The sequence below is a fragment of the Scyliorhinus torazame genome, chromosome 1, assembly GCF_047496885.1.
Source record: "Scyliorhinus torazame isolate Kashiwa2021f chromosome 1, sScyTor2.1, whole genome shotgun sequence".
NCBI classification, from domain to species: Eukaryota; Metazoa; Chordata; class Chondrichthyes; order Carcharhiniformes; family Scyliorhinidae; genus Scyliorhinus; species Scyliorhinus torazame.
Window position 1 is genome coordinate 199,196,147 of NC_092707.1, and position 20,538 is coordinate 199,216,684.

The 20,538-nt window shown below is 52.2% G+C and overlaps 1 protein-coding gene across 2 annotated transcripts in view; it reads right to left on the bottom strand.

The window, feature by feature from the left end:
- LOC140418355 (ephrin type-A receptor 7-like) overlaps positions 1–20,538 on the bottom strand; it is a 906,389-nt gene that overhangs the window by 739,521 nt on the left and 146,330 nt on the right. For both annotated transcript variants that reach the window (XM_072501830.1, XM_072501826.1), the window contains exon 2: positions 18,700–18,764. In XM_072501830.1, coding sequence (XP_072357931.1) covers positions 18,700–18,764 — 65 coding nt within the window. The remainder of the gene's footprint in view (positions 1–18,699; positions 18,765–20,538) is intronic.

Genomic DNA, 20,538 nt, shown 5'->3' on the forward strand with positions numbered 1-20,538 from the left:
GGCTTGCGGCAGCTGCGGTCGCAGGTGGAGGAGTCCACCCGCGTCCAGGAGCTGGGAGTGGTCCCGGTCATGCGTGCCACCCAGGCTGACACCGCACGGGTGGCGTCCGCGGTGGAGGCAATGGGTGCGACGGTGTCAGACATGGGGAACGGTTTGCGAGGCCTGGGGCCTTCCGTGCAGGCGGCGTCTGTGGCCCAGGAAATGGCTGCCCTCTCACAGGAGGCCATGAGCCAGTGCCAGCGCCAGATGGCAGAGGCGCTCAACGCCATAGCCCAGTCTCAGCAGGCCATGGCCCAGTCTCAGCAGACCATGGCCCAGTCTCAGCAGGCCATAGCCCAGTCTCAGCAGGCCATAGCCCAGTCTCTGCAGGCCATGGCCCAGTCTCTGCAGGCCATGGCCCAGTCTCAGCAGGCCATCGCTGAGGGCATCGGCGCCAGTGGCCATGTGCGAGCCGGCGTTGCACTGTCATGGGCTCCATGGCTGCAAACCTGCAGACCCCTGTCGATACCAGCACGGGCCTCCAGGACTGGCAGCGCCAGATGTCGGGGGCGCGTCGGATGGCCAGTCCGTTCGCATCCCCCACCCATGTAGAGGCCTGGGGGCCATCGGGCACCCCGAGGGAGGAGGAGGTGGTGTGGTCCGTCCCGGCTCCCTCTGTAGGAGAGGTCCCGGTACACCGCGACACCTCGGACTCCCCCCCTTCCGTCCCAGGTGCATCGGGTGGGCAACGGGCAGGACAGGCTGGCAGCTCGCCATCCCAGTCGCCCGGGCCGCAGCCTGGCCCATCTAGGCCAGGACGCCCCAGGAAACGGCCGCCAAAGGGATCCAGTGTCAGAGGGCAGGAATCACAGGAGTCCACCTCCAGTTCTGCTGTACCGTCTGGGGAACCACGTAGACGTAGTCAAAGGGCCCGTAAGGCCAAACAATTAGACACTGAGTAAGTTGGCACGGGTGCAGGGCACAGATGAGTTTTAGGGGCTAGGGCACGTGCATGAACTCCTTTGGTGATTAAAGTCAATGTTACACCTACCGAAGCTGCCTTTGTGCTCTGTCCAAAGTGTGCGGGCGTGTCATGTACGTTGAGCGCAAGTGTGTGTGTGACGGGTGGTCTTACCTCAGCCCCAGGTGAGTCTGCCCCCTTCCCCCTGGGCCGCCATCAACATCCCCCGGGCAGAGGACGGGACCGTGCGCTGCAGTGTCACAGCCGCATGCAGGGATGGTCCGGGTGGATGGTGGTACTGTGGCCATGGGTCAGACATAGTCCAACGATGTAGAGCCAGGAGCTCATCGGAGGCGGGTTGTCATCATCCTCCATGGCCTGCGATAGACACGCGTCCACCCGCAACTGGGTGAGCCCGGCCCGTTGTGCCGCCGGTGGATCGGCAATTGGGGGGGGGGGGTGGTGTGCATGCGGGTGGGGTGTGTGGGGTTGGGGAGGGGGGTGAGGGTGATGGGTGAGTGGATGGGTGGGGGGTGTGGGTGGTCGGGTGTTGCCATGGTGTGCGGTCTGTGGCCATACTACCCGATTCCCACGCCCATCTAGTCAGTGAAGCGGGCGTCTATCAGTCTGTCCCGTGCCCGCTGGGCCAGCCGGTAACGGTGGACAGCCACCCGCCTGTGTCTACCCCATCTGCCCTGACCATTGCCCCCATCCCCCTCATCTGGGGAGGACTGGGCCTCTTCCTGCTGCTCCTCCACTCCGCCCTCCTCTGCCTGCGACACATCGCCCCTCTGCTGGGCTATGTTATGCAGGACGCAGCACACCACAATGATGCGGCCGACCCTATCTGACCGATACTGGAGGGCGCCCCCAGAGAGGTCCAGGCACCTGAAACGCATCTTCAGCACGCCAAAGCACCTCTCGATCACTCCCCTTGTCGCTACATGGGCATCATTGTAGCGGTTCCCCGCCTCATTGCGTGGCCTCCGTATAGGCGTCATCAGCCACGATCGCAATGGGTAGCCCCTGTCGCCCAGCAACCAGCCCCTCAGCCGGGGATGGCGTCCCTCGTACATGCCGGGGATGGATGACCGCGACAACACGAATGAGTCGTGTACACTGCCTGGGTGACGGGCGCAGACGTGCAGGATCATCATGCGGTGGTCGCAGACCACCTGTACGTTCATTGAATAGGTCCCCTTCCTATTAGTGAACACGGCCCTGTTCTCTGCAGGTGGCCGCACGGCGACGTGCATCCCATCGATCGCACCCTGGACCATGGGGAACCCGGCAACGGCAGAGAAGCCCACGGCCCGGGCATCTTGGCTGGCCCGGTCCACGGGGAAGCGGATGTAGCGGTGCGCCATGGCATAAAGGGCATCTGTCACTGCCCGGATGCACCGATGCACCGATGTCTGCGATATGCCGGACAGGTCCCCACTCGGTGCCTGGAATGACCGCGTTGCATAAAAGTTCAGGGCCACCGTAACCTTGACGGACACGGGGAGAGGGTGTCCCCCGCCAGTGCCACGCGGTGACAGGTGTGCCAGCAGGTGGCAGATGTGTGCCACGGTTTCCCGGCTCATCCGGAGTCTCCTCCTGCATTCCCGGTCCGTGAGATCCTGGTATGACTGCCGGGGCCGGTACATACGGGGCGCCCTCGAGTGCCTCCGTTGCCGTGGGGCCGCGACGTCCTCCTCCCCCTCCTCGTCCTGTCGGTCAGGTGTCCCTCCAGCCTGGGCGGCTGCCGCCTGCCCCTCTGCGGCAGCCTGCGCCGCCTCTCTGGCACGCTCCTCCTCCTCCTCCTCCTCCTCATCCAGGGCAACATAGACATGAGCGGCTGCCACCACGGCGGCCAACATCGCTGGATGGTCTGAAAACATGACGGCCTGGTGGGGGGGAGGGGAACGACGACATGTCATCATTGCCCATATCCCCTCCTCCCCCCAGCCAGGTGGCATGGACCGCATGGGTCCAACTGTTGGAGGCTGGCACCTGGCCAGGTGGACCAACTCATTTGCCCTCCCATCACCCACCCCGGCACGGACCCCCTCCCCAACCCCCACCCCAGCACGGACCCTCCCAACCCCCAACCTCCACCCCGCCACGGACCCCCCCCAACCTCCACCCCGGCACGGACCCCCTCCCCAACCTCCACCTCAGCACGGACCCCCTCCCCAACCTCCACCTCAGCACGGACCCCCCCCAACCCCCAACCTCCACCCCAGCACGGACCCCCTCCCCAACCTCCACCCCAGCACGGACCCCCCAACCTCCAACCTCCACCCCAGCACGGACCACCCCCCCCCCCAACCTCCACCCCGGCACGGACCCCCTCCCCAATCCCCAACCTCCACCCCAGCACGGACCCCCTCCAACCTCCACCCCAGCACGGACCCCCTCCCCAACCTCCACCCCAGCACGGACCCCCTCCCCAACCCCCAACCCAGCACGGACCCCCCCCCCAACCTCCACCCCGGCACGGACCCCCTCCCCAACCCCCAACCTCCACCCCAGCACGGACACCCCCCCCAACCTCCACCCCGGCACGGACCCCCTCCCCAACCCCCAACCTCCACCCCAGCACGGAACCCCCCCCAACCTCCACCACAGCACGGACCCCCTCCCCAACCTCCACCCCAGCACGGACCCCCTCCCCAACCCCAACCTCCACTCCAGCACGGACCCCCCCCAACCTCCACCCCAGCACGGACCCCCTCCCCAACCCCCAACCTCCACCCCAGCACGGACCCCCCCCCCAACCTCCACCCCAGCACGGAACCCCCCCCAACCTCCACCGCGGCACGGACCCCCTCCCCAACCTCCACCCCGGCACGGACCCCCCCCAACCCCCAACCTCCACCCCAGCACGGACCCCCCCCCAACCTCCACCCCGGCACGGACCCCCTCTCAAACCCCCAACCTCCACCCCAGCACGGACCCCCCCCCCCAACCCCCAACCTCCACCCCGGCACGGACCCCCCCAACCTCCACCCCAGCACGGACCCCCTCCCCAACCTCCACCCCAGCACGGACCCCCCCCCCCCAACCCCCAACCTCCACCCCGGCACGGACCCCCGCCAACCTCCACCCCAGCACGGACCCCCTCCCCAACCTCCACCCCAGCACGGACCCCCCCCAACCCCCAACCTCCACCCCGGCACAGACCCCCCCCCCAACCTCCACCCCAGCATGGACCCCCTCCCCAACCTCCACCCCAGCACGGACCCCCTCCCCAACCTCCACCCCGGCACGGACCCCCCCCAACCTCCACCCCAGCACGGAGCCCCCCCCCCAACCTCCACCCCAGCACGGACCCCCTCCCCAACCTCCACCCCAGCACGGACCCCCTCCCCAACCCCCAACCTCCACCCCAGCACGGACTCCCCCCCAACCTCCACCCCGGCACGGACCCCCTCCCCAACCCCCAACCTCCACCCCAGCACGGACCCCCCCCCCCAACCTCCACCCCAGCACGGACCCCCCCCCCCAACCTCCACCCCGGCACGGACCCCCTCCCCAATCCCCAACCTCCACCCCAGCACGGACCCCTCCCCCCCAACCCCCAACCTCCACCCCGGCACGGACCCCCCCCAACCTCCACCCCAGCAGGGACCCCCTCCCCAACCTCCACCCCAGCACGGACCCCCCCCAACCCCCAACCTCCACCCCGGCACGGACCCCCCCCCCAACCTCCACCCCAGCATGGACCCCCTCCCCAACCTCCACCCCAGCACGGACCCCCTCCCCAACCTCCACCCCAGCACGGACCCCCTCCCCAACCCCCAACCTCCACCCCAGCACGGACTCCCCCCCAACCTCCACCCCGGCACGGACCCCCTCCCCAACCCCCAACCTCCACCCCAGCACGGACCCCCCCCCCCAACCCCCAACCTCCACCCCAGCACGGACCGCCCCCCCAACCTCCACCCCGGCACGGACCCGCTCCCCAACCCCCAACCTCCACCCCAGCACGGACCCCAACCCCCAACCTCCACCCCGGCACGGACCCCCCCCAACCTCCACCCCAGCAGGGACCCCCTCCCCAACCTCCACCCCAGCACGGACCCCCTCCCCAACCTCCACCCCGGCACGGACCCCCCCAACCTCCACCCCAGCACGGACCCCCCCCCAACCTCCACCCCAGCACGGACCCCCTCCCCAACCTCCACCCCAGCACGCACCCCCTCCCCAACCCCCAACCTCCACCCCAGCACGGACCCCCCCCCCAACCTCCACCCCAGCACGGACCCCCTCCCCAACCTCCACCCCAGCACGGACCCCCTTCCCAACCCCCAACCTCCACCCCAGCACGGACCCCCCCCCAACCTCCACCCCGGAACGGACCCCCTCCCCAACCCCCAACCTCCACCCCGGCACGGACCCCCCCCAACCTCCACCCCAGCACGGACCCCCTCCCGGCACTCCCCCGGAGCCCAGCCTACTCTAACCACCCCCCCCCCCGCCGCACACACACACACACAAGCCGAGACACACCTCTCCTCACGCAATCAGTCTGCGGCCACGCCATTTCCTGCCCAGAGCCAACCCCCCAGGCCGTCACTCACCTCCTCGCTGGTCAGCGTGAGCCTGGAGCACCGGGTCACGCCGATGAAAAGGAGGTTTGATTCACGTCGACGTGAACGGTCATCACGTCGACGGGACTTCGGCCCATCCGGAAGGGAGAATATCGGCAGGCCGAAAATCGGCTGCCTTGCGCAGACCCGTGACATTTTCCGCGGCAGCGGCGCCATTAACGCCCCGCCGACTTTTCTCCCTTCGGAGACTTCGGCGGGGGCGGGATTCACGGCGGCCACCGGCCATTCTCCGACCCGGCGGGGGGTCGGAGAATGACGCCCATGGACTCTGATGGCTGCAGATTTTTGCATTTTTTATATATTGACTAGCCGACAGTGCATGGGTGGAATTCTCCAATAATGGGGCTATGTCCCCAAGCCAACTTAAAAACACAGGGGCAAAATTCTCCTACCCGCCCCGCCACATTTCTGCCCCGACCGGCCGGCGGGAGTCTCCGTAACACCGGCCGGTCAATGGGGTTTCCCATTGTGGGGCAGCCCCACGCCGTCGGGAAACCCCCGGGCGCCGGCAAAACGGAGACTCCCGCCAGCGGAGAATGACGCCCTAGGTGTTTCACTCTGGACTTATGTCCAGAGTGATTCTCCAACCTGCAGGGGGCTAGCAGGGCCCCGAAGTACTTCTCGCAGCTCTGGCTGTGGATACGAGGCCCTGCACTTCCGGTCGGGAGTCTACGCATGTGCAGGGCGGCAGCCTGCGGCGGCACCGTGCGCGATGGCGGACTGGGACTGCGTGCGGAGCAGGACCAAAATTGTAGGCCCACCCCCAAGGTCGCGCGCGCCCGAGGATCGGTGCCGCCCGATTGTCCCCCTGGCCGGCCATGACGCCCCCCCCCCCCCCCCCCCCCGCCCCCCCGGTGAAGAATCCCCCCCGTCCCCACCAGGGCAGCTGCTCCCGACAGGCAAAACATAGTTAGAACCACGCCGTCAGGAACTCGGCCAGTTATCCCTGGAAAAACGGCACGGGGGCCTTATCAATGGCCCCCTACCCGTGCTGTGTAGACCCAGCGCGCGCGTGCGATTCATGGCGATTCTCTGGAAACCGGAGAATCGCGGGAGCGGCGTCGTGCCGGATTTTGGTGTCAACGCCCATTCTCCACCCCCGCGCCGATCACGATTTCAATGCGGAAGCTCGGAGAATCCCGCCCCATGTTTTTTTTTCCAAGTTTTACATGGGTTAGGAATGCTGCAGGTAGACTGACAGTGTCGAGACGCACTGCTACATAGTGGTACAGTGCACCATGAGGGATCTCCAAGGAATCGAAAGTTCCATCAAGGAAAAGAAACAACATTTATTTCCTGTTCTAAATGTCAATAAATGGGTACTAACAGGCTATTCTGATGTAACAATGAGGAATTCCTCTTACTGATTGAGCAAATTGTTAAATGTACCTGAAATAAACTGCTTTTTTCTTTTAAATTATTTTGAGAAGCACAAAGAAATTCACATATCCTCAGAGGATGAGCTGACCTGTGAAATTCAGTTTTTTTTAAAAAGTGAGGTCACAGACATTGAATTCTGCAACAACTGTAAGTCAATTGTATTTTGTATAAATTTTTCTTATGTCTATGTATGATCATTGATGAAGCTGAGTGCAGCCAGTTGGTTTGACAATGTGTACAATTAGACGCAGCCATTTTGCAATGTTGGGAAGGGGTGGGTCTCTGCTCCAGTCGCACTGGAGGGAAGAGACTAGAGTGTGGCACCATCTAGACGGCAGGCCCTTTGTTCTGGCATCACTGTAGCAGGGAAACCTAGGATTTACCAGAGCTGATGGTGGAATATGCCACTTGGCTCACTGGTGGGGATTCCCAGAATCTGTTTCCAGCAGTAACTGAGAGGAAAACCAGAGTTCTGAAAGCACAGGATGATGGTCTTCCACACTGTAACAATGGTGTGCGTATGTTTCCGAGAGATCTCTACAAACGTTGAATTCAGTGTTTCGTAATTGGTTCCTGGGCATGAAGCTATGGCTCCCTCTTTCAAAATTGAAGTCACTTTTTGCAGAATAAAGATGTCTCAGATTAAGATGAGGAAAGATGCTTCTATTTTAGCTCAATAAGCTTTTGAAGTAAAAGTTTTTTTTAAGCTTTCAATCTTTAAATTTAAAACCTATTCAAATTCATCACCTGTTTTGTATTCAAAACACACAAACATACAATTTAATTATTCCACTGAGAAAAATAATGGAACGGAATTTATAATTTGAGCATAAACAAAACTTGAAATAGGTGTGTAATTAACGCAGTCTGTCACATTTGTTTTTTCCCCTCTTTCATACACTTAAAAAAGACAATCATACTAAATTTCACCTGAACAAAGTTTTTCTGCAAATGATTTTTAAAGACAAGCCCGGATTAAAAGGTCAAAATGAAAAATTGTATTTGTTGAGTTGATTAAATGCCTGTAATGCAGTCTAGAGACTTGTGCACCCGACAAGACGCAGACACTTATTCAGCATTCAGCTAAAATAGTCACATCTTCAGGCAAAATAAAGCCCAGGTTTTTGGGAAAGGCAGTGGCTTTCATGTAAAAATATGATACCAAAAGACAATTCAATGGATAAACGTAATCATCTTATTATGAAATATGTATTTCTCTCTCTCTTAATCTAGTTAGAACCTTATACTGGATGTTAGGGGGGTGATTTTAAACATATGGCGAAGTCACCAAGTTGTCAGAGGATCTGCTGTTCCTACCCAGACCCTTTTCCAGGGGGTTGAACTATTTTCAGTGTTGGTGAATCTCTACCACATGGGCTGCAGCTTTGCAAGAAAGCAGTTTACCTCACATTCTCAAATGCAATTCGGGGTGGGCAGCAAATGCCCACATCCCATGAAATAATATAAAAAACAGTTTGCATCTCTTTAGAATACTGACAGTGAGGGGCTCAGTGTTCAATGATTGTTCACAGGCACCTTGAAGAATTGAGAGGCACGGTAGCACAGTGGTTAGCACTGTTGCTTCACAGCGCTAGGGTCCCCAGGTTCGATGCCCGGCTTGGGTCACTGTGTATGCGGAGTCAGCACGTGGTGCGCCGGTTTCCTCCCACAAGTCCTGAAAGACGTGCTGTGAGGTGAATTGGATATTCTGAATTCCAACTCAGTGAACCCGAACAGGTGCCGGAGTGTGGCGACTAGGAGCTTTTCACAGTAACTTCATTGCAATGTTGATGTAAGCCTACTTGTGACAATATTAAAGATTATTATTATAATTGGTGCTGGAGAGCTTGACAAGCTGGAGCTGCTTATAAGCACTCCGCTCCCCACACACACTCATTCCAGCCAACAAGATGGCTCCACGACGAGCAGCACCATGCTTCATGGATGCAAATCTCAAGAGAATGTTGGATGCTGTGGAGGAGAGGCGGGATATCCTCTTTCCCAGGGTGGGCAAGTGGAAGACACTAATAACATTCCAAAAACAAATAATAAAGGGGCAGTAGGTGGGAGGGAATATATACAATACAATAAGAATCAGTAGGGAAAAAGTACTAGGGAAACTAATGGGGCTAAAGACCGATAAGTCCCCTGCACCTAATGGGTTGCATCCCAGGATATTAAAGGAAGTAGCTACAAAGATAATGGATGCACTGGTGCCAATCTTTCAATAACCCTTAAATTCTGGAAAGTCCCAGAGTATTGAAAAACTGCCAATGTAACACCTTTGTCCAAAAAAGGAGGGAGTCAAAAATCAAGTGACTAAAGGTTAGTTAGCTTAACTTCTGTCATTCCATTGGGAAAAAGGTAGAGTCGATTATAAAGGATATAATAGCAGGGCATTTAGAAATGCATGATATAAACAAACAAGAGTTAGCATGAAGGGTCAATCATGCCTGACAATAAGGTACCACACAAAAGGCTACTTTTATAAGATGAGAGCCCATGGTATTGGGGGTAGTATATTGGCATGGTGAGAGGATTGGCTAACTGATAGAAGAAGGTTGGGATTCGAGGAGCATTTTCAAGATGTGGCAACCTGTAACTAGTGACATGCCACAGGGATCAGTGCTGGGGCCACAAAAATTCACAATATATATCAATGACTTGGATGAGAGAAGTGAAATATTGCCAAATTTACAGATGACACTAAAATAGGTGGGAAGGCAAGTGGTGAGGATGACAAAGAGCCTACAGAGGGATATGAGCAGGGTAGGTGAGTGAGCAAAAAAGTTGGCATATGGAATATTATGTAGGGAAATGTGAAGTTAGTACTTTGGTAGGAAGAATATTATTTAAATGAAGAAAACTGCAGCACAGAGGGCTTTGGGGTCCTTGTGTATAAATCCTAAAAAGCTAGCATGTGAGTTCAGCAGGTAATTGGGAAGGCACATGGAATGTTGGCCTTTATTTCAAAGAGAATGGTGCTAAATCTATACAAGGCACTAGTTAGACCACACCAGGAATACCGTGAACAGTTTTGGTCCCCTTATCTGGGGAAAGAGATACTGCATTGGAGGCAGTCCAGGGAAGGTTCACGAGGTTGATCTCGCCTATGGAGGGATTTATTAATATGAAGAGGTTGAATAGATTGGGTCGGTACTCATTGAAGTTTAGAATAATTAGAGATGACCTTATTGAGACATAAGGATTCTCAGGTGGCTTCACAGGGTGCTGAGAGGATGTTTCCTCTTGTGGGAGAGTCTAGGATCAGAAGGTATGATCAGAGAGTAATTGGTCACCCACTTAAGACAGAGCTGAGGAGGAATTTCATCTTTGGGAGGGTATTGAATTTATGAAATTCTTTACCACAGAGAGCTCTACAGGCTTGGTTGTTGAATATGTTCAAAGTTGAGATAGACAGATTTTTAGTCAGTGAGGGAATCAAAGGTCATGGGGATAAGGTGGGAAAATGGAGTTGAGGGTTATATCAAATCAGCACGATCGCATTGAATGGTGGAGCAGACTCGATGGGCCCAGTGGCCTACTACTCCTATGTCTTATGGTCTTATAGGTTAAAGCAGGAGCCTGCCTTGGGATGTGTGGTGGGTTGGAGAGGGGGAACACTAGGGAAACACCTGTCGGCAGGTGAATTAAGCAAGAGTATACCATTTAATGGGGAAGTGAGATTATTGGAGAACAATCAAGGTGAGATCTCACAACCAAAATGCATCTAGATGACCAAGGTTACCCGAGCCCAACCAAATCTAAGGAAAGGTAAAATTGCAATAAATTCCACTTCGAAACAGTGACATCTATTATTTTGCAAGCTTCACGATCCCTCTTCCAGCATCATCTGGTGAATCTATTTGACACTCAAGGCAAAACAGACCTTAGAGCAGTGGTTTGCAACATATAGTTCCTATATTCTCCGTGGATCACGTTGTAAAAACATATTCAGTCACCACTGTTCCATCCCAGTACCAGCAGTACTCATGTCTTTATTATCCAGCAGAGCATTTAATCAAATATCTGAGTAAACAATAGTCTCATCTTAGGACATCTTTAATGATCTCAAAATCAATAGAAGAGTAAACACTGAAGTAAATTAATACGGTGACAGATAATGATTGTCCTGAAGATGCCACAGGAACGTAACAGGAAGACATTGCTCAAGAGCTAATTATGTTCCTTCAGGGTGTTTTAAGCAGCAAGCCATGACTGAAATACAAATAGGCCCTAATTTATCAAGTTCATTCAGAGAGGACACAAGATGGCTGATGTGGGGGAAATAAAACCTGTCACATAAGTGAGGCAGGAGTCCTGAAGCTGAGCCACGGCATTGCTTTTGATGCAAAGTAGGGGAAGCTTTACTTGGTAAACAGCCAATGATGTGGGAGTGCTTGATGCTGTCAATACAGGCTGAGCACAAATTGGCACCTTTAAGTTACCTCAATGCGCAAGCAAGCAAAATATCTTGAAGGACCAATGCACTTAAATGAATAAACAAAAAAACAATTATTGAGTTGCCGCTGTGAGTATCATAAAGTCATTGCAGCACTTAAGTTCCATTATTTATTGAGTACAAGAATTCCTACATCTCAGAAAATCATGGCCGGATTTGATCGGCTGTTCCCCACGGCGGGATTTTCCAGTCCGGTTAATGGCGAACCTTTGCCACGGGTTTCCCAGCGATGGGGTTCCAAACAATAGAAAACCCGTGGACAATGACGAGATTCTACTGTGGGTCTTGGTGAGACATGCCACAGGATCGTGGAAATCCTGCCCGATAAGTTAGAAGACTATCATTTTAAGGAAAGATGTTTTTGATTTCTGGGACTGCCGAAATGTGAATCCACAAAATCTGTACACTGGTATGAATACTTAAAGAAGAAACATGATATAATGCGGCGATTTCCCAGCCCCGTGCGCCGCAGATGCAAATCCCGTTACAGCCGCTCACTCTCACAAGAAGGCCATAACAGGATTTGTGCCGGGGGAACTTAGAATGAGATTATCCCCATCCCCCACCGGTGAGGTAATCAGGTTCACGCCCAGCGAGGGCATGAACCTGATTACCATCAATATAAATACATAAGAACATAAGAACTAGGAGCAGGAGTAGGCCATCTGGCCCCTCGAGCCTGCTCCGCCATTCAATGAGATCATGGCTGATCTTTTGTGGACTCAGCTCCACTTTCCGGCCCGAACACCATAATCCTTAATCCCTTTATTCTTCAAAAAACTATCTTTATCTTAAAAACATTTAATGAAGGAGCCTCAACTGCTTCACTGGGCAAGGAATTCATAGATTTACAACCCTTTGGGTGAAGAAGTTCCTCCTAAACTCAGTCCTAAATCTACTTCCCCTTATTTTGAGGCTATGCCCCCTAGTTCTGCATTCACCCGCCAGTGGAAACAACTTGCCCGCATCTATCCTATCTATTCCCTTCATAATCTTATATGTTTCTATAAGATCACCCCTCATCCTTCTAAATTCCAACGAGTACAGTCCCAGTCTACTCAACCTCTCCTCGTAATCCAACCACTTCAGCTCTGGGATTAACCTAGTGAATCTCCTCTGCACACCCTCCTGCGCCAGTACGTCCTTTCTCAGGTAAGGAGACCAAACCTGAACACAATACTCCAGGTGTGGCCTCACCAACACCATACACAATTGCAGCATAACCTCCCTAGTCTTAAACTCCATCCCTCTAGCAATGAAGGACAAAACTCCTTCTTAAATCACCTGTTGCACCTGTAAACCAACTTTTTGCGGCTCATGCACTAGCACATCCAGGTCTCTTTGCACAGTGGCATGTTTTAATATTTTATCATTTAAATAATAATCCCTTTTGCTGTTATTCCTACCAAAATAGATAACCTCACATTTGTCAACATTGTATTCCATCTGCCAGTCCCTAGCCCATTCACTTAACCTATCCAAATCCCTCTGCAGACTTCCGGTATCCTCTGCACTTTTTGCTTTACCACTCATTTTAGTGTCTTCTGCAAACTTGGACACATTGCACTTGGTCCCCAACTCCAAATCATCTTTGTAAATTGTGAACAATTGTGGGCCCACTAGCTACTGATTGCCACCAGAGAAACACCCATTAATCCTCACTCTTAGATTCTATTAATTAACCAATCCTCTATCCATGCTACTACTTTACCCTTAATGCCAGGCATCTTTATTTTATGCAGCAACCTTTTGTGTGGCACCTTGTGAAAAGCTTTCTGGCAATCCAGATGTACCACAGCCATTGGCTCCCCGTTATCTACCGCATTGGTAATGTCCTCAAAAAATTCCACTAAATTAGTTAGGCATGACCTGCCCTTTATGAACCCATACTGCGTCTGCCCAATGGGACAATTTCCATCCAGATGCCTTGCTATTTCTTCCTTGATGATAGATTCCAGCATCTTCCCTACTACCGAAGTTAAGCTAACTGGCCTATAATTACCCACTTTCTGCCTACCTCCTTTTTTAAACAGTGGTGTCACGTTTGCTAATTTCCAATCCGCCGGGACCACCCCAGAGTCTAGTGAATTTTGGTAAATTATCACTAGTGCATTTGCAATTTCCTTAGTCATCTCTTTTAGCACTCTGGGGTGCATTCCATCAGGGCCAAAAGACTTGTCTACCTTTAGCCCCTACCTTCTTAGTGATAACAATCATCTCAAGGTCCTCACCTATCATAGCCTCATTTCCATCAGTCACTGGCATGTTATTTGTGTCTTCTACTGTGAAGACCGATGCAAAAAAACAGCTCCTCAGCCATTCCCTCATCTCCCATTATTAAATCTCCCTTCTCATCCTCTAAAGGACCAATATTTACCTTAGCCACTCTTTTTTGTTTTATATATTTGTAGAAACTTTTACTATCTGTTTTTATATTCGGAGCAAGTTTACTCTCATAATCTATCTTACTCTTCTTTCTAGCTTTTTTAGTAGCTTTCTGTTGTCGCCTAAAGATTTCCCAATCCTCTAGTCTCCCACTAATCTTTGCCATTTTGTATGCTTTTTCTTTCAATTTGATACTTTCCCTTATTTCTTTAGATATCCACGGTCGATTTTCCCTCTTTTTACCGTCCTTCCTTTTTGTTGGTATAAACCTTTGCTGAGCACTGTGAAAAATCGCTTGCCAGTTTCTCCACTGTTCCTCAACTGTTTCACCATAAAGTCTTTCCTCCCAGTCTACCTTAGATAGCTCTTCTCTCATCCCATTGTAATCTCCTTTGTTTAAGCACAAAACTGTTTGATTTTACCTTCTCACCCTCCATCTGTATTTTAATTCCACCATATTGTGATCGCTCCTTCCGAGAGGATTCCTAACTATGAGATCCTGAATCAATCCTGTCTCATTACTCAGGACCAGATCTAGGACCGCTTGTTCCCTTTTAAGTTCCATTACATATTGTTCTAGGAAACTATCGTGGATACATTCTATAAACTCCTCCTCAAGGCTGCCTTGACCGACCTGGTTAAACCAATCGACATGTAGATTAAAATACCCCATGATAACTGCTGTACCATTTCTACATACATGAGTTATTTCTTTGTTTATTGCCTGCCCCACCATAATGTTACTATTTGGTGGCCGATAGACTATTCCAATCAGTGACTTTTTCGCCTTACTATTCTTGATTTCCAACCAAATGGACTCAACCTTCTCCTCCATAGCACCGATGTCCTCCCTTACTGTTGCCCATGTTTCAGTAATAGCCACTAAATCATAGTCATTCACGATGATTTGCGCCATCAACTCATTTACCTTATTCCGAATACTACGAGCATTCAGGTAAAGTACACGTATGTTGGCTTTTATACCTCTGTTTTGAATCTTAACACCTTGGGCGCGATTCTCCCAAAGGGAGACAAAGTCCCAACGCTGGAGTGAAAACCGGAGTCACTCCAGCATCGGAGCCCGCTCCCAGCCCCCTATTATCCCGCCCCGGGGGGCTAGGAGCGGGGTCGCGTATTATACGCGCGCTGGGCCGCGGCGCCGTGTAAAAAGTGGCGCCGCGTAAATGACGTGGCCGGTGTCGCGTAAATGAAGTCACCCGCGCATGTGCGGTTGCCGTCCTCCCCGAGGCCGCCCCGCAAGAATATGGTGGATGGATCTTGCGGGGCGGCAGAGGAATGGAGGTCCTCCTTTAGAGAGGTCGGCCCGCCAATCGGCGGGCCCCGATCGCGGGCCAGACCCCAACGGAGCCCCCCCCCCCCCGGGTGAAGGAACGCCCCTACCCCCCCACTGGCCGCCCCCCCCAGCGTTCCCGCACAGTTCCCGCCGGCAGCGACCAGGTGTGGACGGCGCCGGCGGGAACCTGTCGTGTCGGAGCGGCCGCTCAGCCCATCCGGGCCGGAGAATAGCGGGGGTACCGGAGAATCGCCGTTGTGAGTGTCTTGGGCGATTCTCCAGCTGGCGCGGCGCAGAACCAGATGGGGCCATTCTCACCGGTTGGGAGAATGGCGGGACAGCGTCGCACCGGCATCGCGCGATATAACGGCGCGGCCGGCGATTCTCCCAACCGGCGCGGCCTTGGAGAATCGCGCCCCTTGATCAGTAACCTCTCCTAAGTTATTTTTCCTCTTAACTTTTCTCCTAATATTCCCTGTCGTTGAACCCATATCTTCATGTAACAACCTGCCGCGTCGCTTTCCATTTATGTTTTTACTTCCCGTTTTATTCATTTTAATATTACTGGGCCTATTCACTGAGCTCCTCTCAGTCACTGTACCTTGTACTGTCGCCCTTTTTGATTTTTGACTATGGCTTCTCAACCTTACACTTTCCCCGTTACTGCCTTTTGTTTCTGTCCCTGTTTTACTACCTTCTCACTTCCTGCATCAGTTCCCATCTCCCTGCCACATTAGTTGAAACACTCCCCAATCGCTCTAGCAAATAGCCCCACAGGACAACGGTTCCAGTCCTGCCCAGGTGTAACCCGTCCAGTTTGTACAATCCCCACCTCCCCCAGAACCGGTCCCAATGCCCCAGGAATCTGAAACCCTCCCCCTGACACCATCCCTTCAGCCATGTATTCATCCTATATATCCTGTCATTTCTACTCTGACTAGCACATGGCACCGGTAGTAATCACAACCTTAGTGGTCCGATTTCTTAACTTTCTTCCTAGCTCCCTGTATTCTGTTTTTAGGACCTCATCCCTTTTTTTACTTCTGTCGTTTGTACTGATGTGTACCACGACCACTGGCTGTTCACCCTCCCTCTCCAGAATGTCCTGTACCCACTCCGAGACATCCTTGACCCTAGCACTAGGGAGGCAACATACTGGAGTCTCGTTTGCGGCCACAGAAACGCCTGTCTATTCCTCTTACAATTGAATTCCTATAACTATTGCACTGTCACACTTATCACCCCTCCCCTCTGCAGCAGAACCACCCCCCCCCCCCCTGCTGGCATGATGTGGGCTGGTTTAGCTCAGTGGGCTAGACAGCTGGTTTGTAATACAGAACAAGGCCAGCAGCGCGGGTTCAATTCCCGTACCAGCTTACCCGAACAGGCGCCAGAATGTGACGACTAGGGGCTTTTCACAGCAACTTATACTTGTGACAATAAAAGATTATTAGTATTATGTCATGCTGGTGGGAATCACTACTGGTTTCCATAATCTGAAACTAGTCACGCCAGGGGCGCGGAGGTGAGTATAGCCTCCGGCTGGCGTGGGACATGGTCAGGCACTGCTCGGCAGTACTGCACATTTGGCACTGTGAGATGGCAGTGCTGGGAGCATGCTAGGGGGATATGCTGGGGGTGAACCTCTAGGAAACCCCTTTGGAAGGGGGGTTCCCATTATGTGTGTGGGGGATGAAACTGAAGGGAGATGGGTTGTGCTGCATAATGGTGGCTGTGGTGGTGGGAGACGGTGGGCGTGGAGACTTAAAATTGGGGTGTGCCCCGTTACCAGTGTGAATGAGTGGGGTGGGGGGCTCAGGTCAACCTGATGCATGAATGATTTGCGGGGGGTCGAGGTGGCCTGACCATTGAGTGGCATGGGAGGGGTTTGCCCTCCATGTTGGAGGGTTGGGGGGTGTTCCCCTTGTCTGCTGGGGACCCCAGGGTATGGGGAGCCTTTAAATTCACTTTGAGGTCTGAATCCCATCTTTGCCGGCAGGTTTAGGCCCGTCCCCGTCAGCCAGGCGGCATGGTAGCACAGTGGTTAGCACTATGGTTTCACAGCTCCAGGGTGCCAGGTTTGATTCCCAGCTTGGGTCACTGTCTGTGCGGAGTCAGAACAATCTCCCTGTGTCTGCGTGGGTCTCCTTCGGCTACCCCAGTTTCCTCCCACATTTCCCGAAAGATGTGTTTGTTAGGTGAATTGGACATTCTGAATTTTCCCTCAGTGTACCCAAACAGGTGCTGGAATGTGGTGACTAGGGGATTTTACAGTAACTTCATTTCAGTGTTAATGTAAGCCTACTTGTGACAATAACGATTATTATTATTATTAATAATCTTCACCAGCACTTTGACGTTGCACAGAGTGCCGTTTGATCTGTCTACAAAAGGCAGGTGTGAAACCGGCGAATTTCACACTGCTTTTTTCACCTGCTCCAGCACCCTGTGTAATCCTTGGAAAATTCTGCCCAATGTGTTCAGCAAACAGAATTACCACTTTTATCGCTTTGGATTTCGCAACACAAACTGACCTAGGACACCAGTAAATAGGTATAATATGTCATAATATGCAACCAATGAACACTCAGAATAGGACACAACCAATGGGCAGTCAGGACACTCAGAGGTGGCATCACCACAAGGAGGCATGACATAAACACTCATAAAGGGATGAGGCACTCACACCCTGCCTCTTTCCACAGACAGACAATTAGAGAGTTAGACAGGGTTGATCAGCAGCATCACACCCCAGCACGTGGCTTAGAGCAAGCTGGTACAGTTAGACTGAGTTACTGCAGTTAGATTAGCAGAGAGTCAAACTCATTTGAGAACTGTGTTAATAGTTCAATAAACAAGTTGAACTCATTTCAGAGTCTGGAGCATCCTTTAGTTAAGACTGCATCAAGTAGCAGCCTGTGTTATCCGAAGCAGCATACCACAACATAATAAATCATTGCTTGGCAAAAAATTCAAGCATAACTAGAGATTCCTGTGAATTAGATTTTATTGAAAATATCACACACACATTATGATGTTATATTATCCCAATATGATTTAGGAACTACATTCATGTGTATGTATACAGGTTTCCAATATGTTGTGTTATGCTGCTTCGGATAACACAGGCTGCTACATGCGAATGTCACATCATTCGCTCCTCAGAGCCAATCAGTCCTCAGCACAGCGAGTGATCTGTGAAATACCTTCGACGGAGTTTTGGTATTTGTGTTTAAAAGTGTTTATTTTGAGGGCGGGATTCGCTGGCGATGGGATTCTCTACTCCCGCCGCTTGTCTACGGGATTACCCGTGGGCAGGGGTGTGCTGCCAGCCAGTGCAGGGAGTCCAAACGGCTGGTGAATTCCAGCCTTGAACCACAAAACACAATGCTGAATAAATCACTGCACTGTTAGACGAGCAGGATTGAAAACAGTTGTACGGCATGATACACTTAACCAGAACCAAACTGACACAGGAGAAGACGAAAGAAAGTAGCCACAGGCCTCTTGATCAAAATTTCCAATAATCAATTTGAATCTACAGCAGTGGGTTCTGAAAGTTTTGACTTTCAATGAATTGCCCAAATGCAACACAAAGATCATCTGATCGGCAAGCACCAGGGAAGAGGTTCATACTTACTCCATCTGATGGGTGAGCAGTCCATCCCAGTTCGGCTTGTGACTCTTTGGAATCCAGTAAAACAACTGAAGTGTAAACACAAAAATGGAAAAAAATCATTCGTTAAAAAGCACGTCAAAGATCATTTACTTCTTTTCGTGTTAATTCAAGTCACCAAACCTATTCCGATCACTGAGATCCTGCTCCGAGTGGGAAGCCGGAATGACTGAGAGGAGGGGGGTGGAATTACCCCTTTGTCCCCGTTTAAGAGCAATTTTGTTTTCTTTTAAACCAAGAGATTCTCTGGTGGCTAACTGGTAGTTCAACACAATGGTGCCGTCTCAGCCAATGCAAGATGGGATAAATCTCATGCCCAACTCACTGCTTGATGTGAAACAGTTAATGTCACTGCGTTGTCCTTTGGCTTTTTCATGATGGAGAATGGGTTGGGGAAATAGTTCCTTGCAATACCATCTGTGCACTATTTCCTAAGTCAGGGGTCGCAAATCTCAGATAAAGACATTGGGAATACAAGTCGGAATTTGTATTTGGATGGGGTGAACATGCTGATTCATCACAGCAAAAGATAAGTGATGATGTGGAACAATACTACTGTGACAGGCGCCTATTTAAGTGCTGCCAACTGAGCAATAAATATGCTCCACACTGTAGCGCAACATTTTGCTACGAGATACTGGGGAACAATTCCTTCAAAGGATTTTTTTTTTGTTAACCGCAGCTATTCATTCCAGCAAGGTCAGATCAATGCTCAGATGGCACAGTGTTTCAGTTTAATCGAAACAGTGGCGCCAGAGGCAATGGGGCAGGGCAGTGTGCTGATGGCTCAACAGACAGCATGGTGACTCATACCAGTACCTCCATCATCTCCACTCAAGTTTAAAGGTTACTTGAAAAAGAAAAATGTTTTTTTCCAGCAGGTGCAGACGGAGTTGAAGGGGTGCAGGATGAAATAAAGCAAATCTTGTTTCTTGGAGCTGACACTGCTGGCTTTGTTTGTGAGCTATGGTAGAATTGCAGTAACTTCTGTTTGTACTGACCATGTGAAAGGATTTAAAAAACTGGTGCAGGAGACTGAAAGTGCAAATGTTACGATTGGGGGCGGGGAGGGGGGTGCGGAGGGATAGAGATTGGAAGCAGCCATTTTTGGGGACACACAAATGACAATGAGCATCTACCCTGTGCCCAGTCTTGTTGAGGCAAGCAGCATTCATGCTTTGTGCTGCCTCCACATCAGAATGATTTCAGTGTAAACCCCGGGACAAAATCGACTCAAAGAACAGCAGTGAACATGGCTGGCATCATGTCCACATATCTGGATCTCGGCGTGCCCTCCAAAAGGAGTTGTTTTAACTGTCTCTAGAACATTTGTCTGAAAGAAAAAGCATAGAAAATGGAGGAAGGTACCGTGGAGATGGATCTGAGGCTTTCTATTGCAGCCCTGGAGGCATTATAAATTGGGATGACAATTGGAGGGATGCCACATTCCCAACAGGGCCCAGGAGGCTCCCAAGGCACACTCTCTTGTATGACAAAATGGCTCACAATGACAGGGAGAAGCAGAGAATCAGTGGCAGACAAGCTAAGTGACCAAGTGCTCTGGAGGAGATGCTAGCTGTGAGTGAGGTAATTGAATCCAGCATTGCCGACAGCATTCAAGATGATGGTGCACAAAGCAAGAAGGTACCTTTTTGAACTCTTCTTTATCTTGTTATGTGAAAATGTTGCAAACCACAGATGGTATGAACAATGACCTCTTTTTCCGAACAACACCCGTTCCTTCACTATTATATACTCACTGGTTTGCTGTATATCTTATGGGCACGATTCAACTAATTTGGA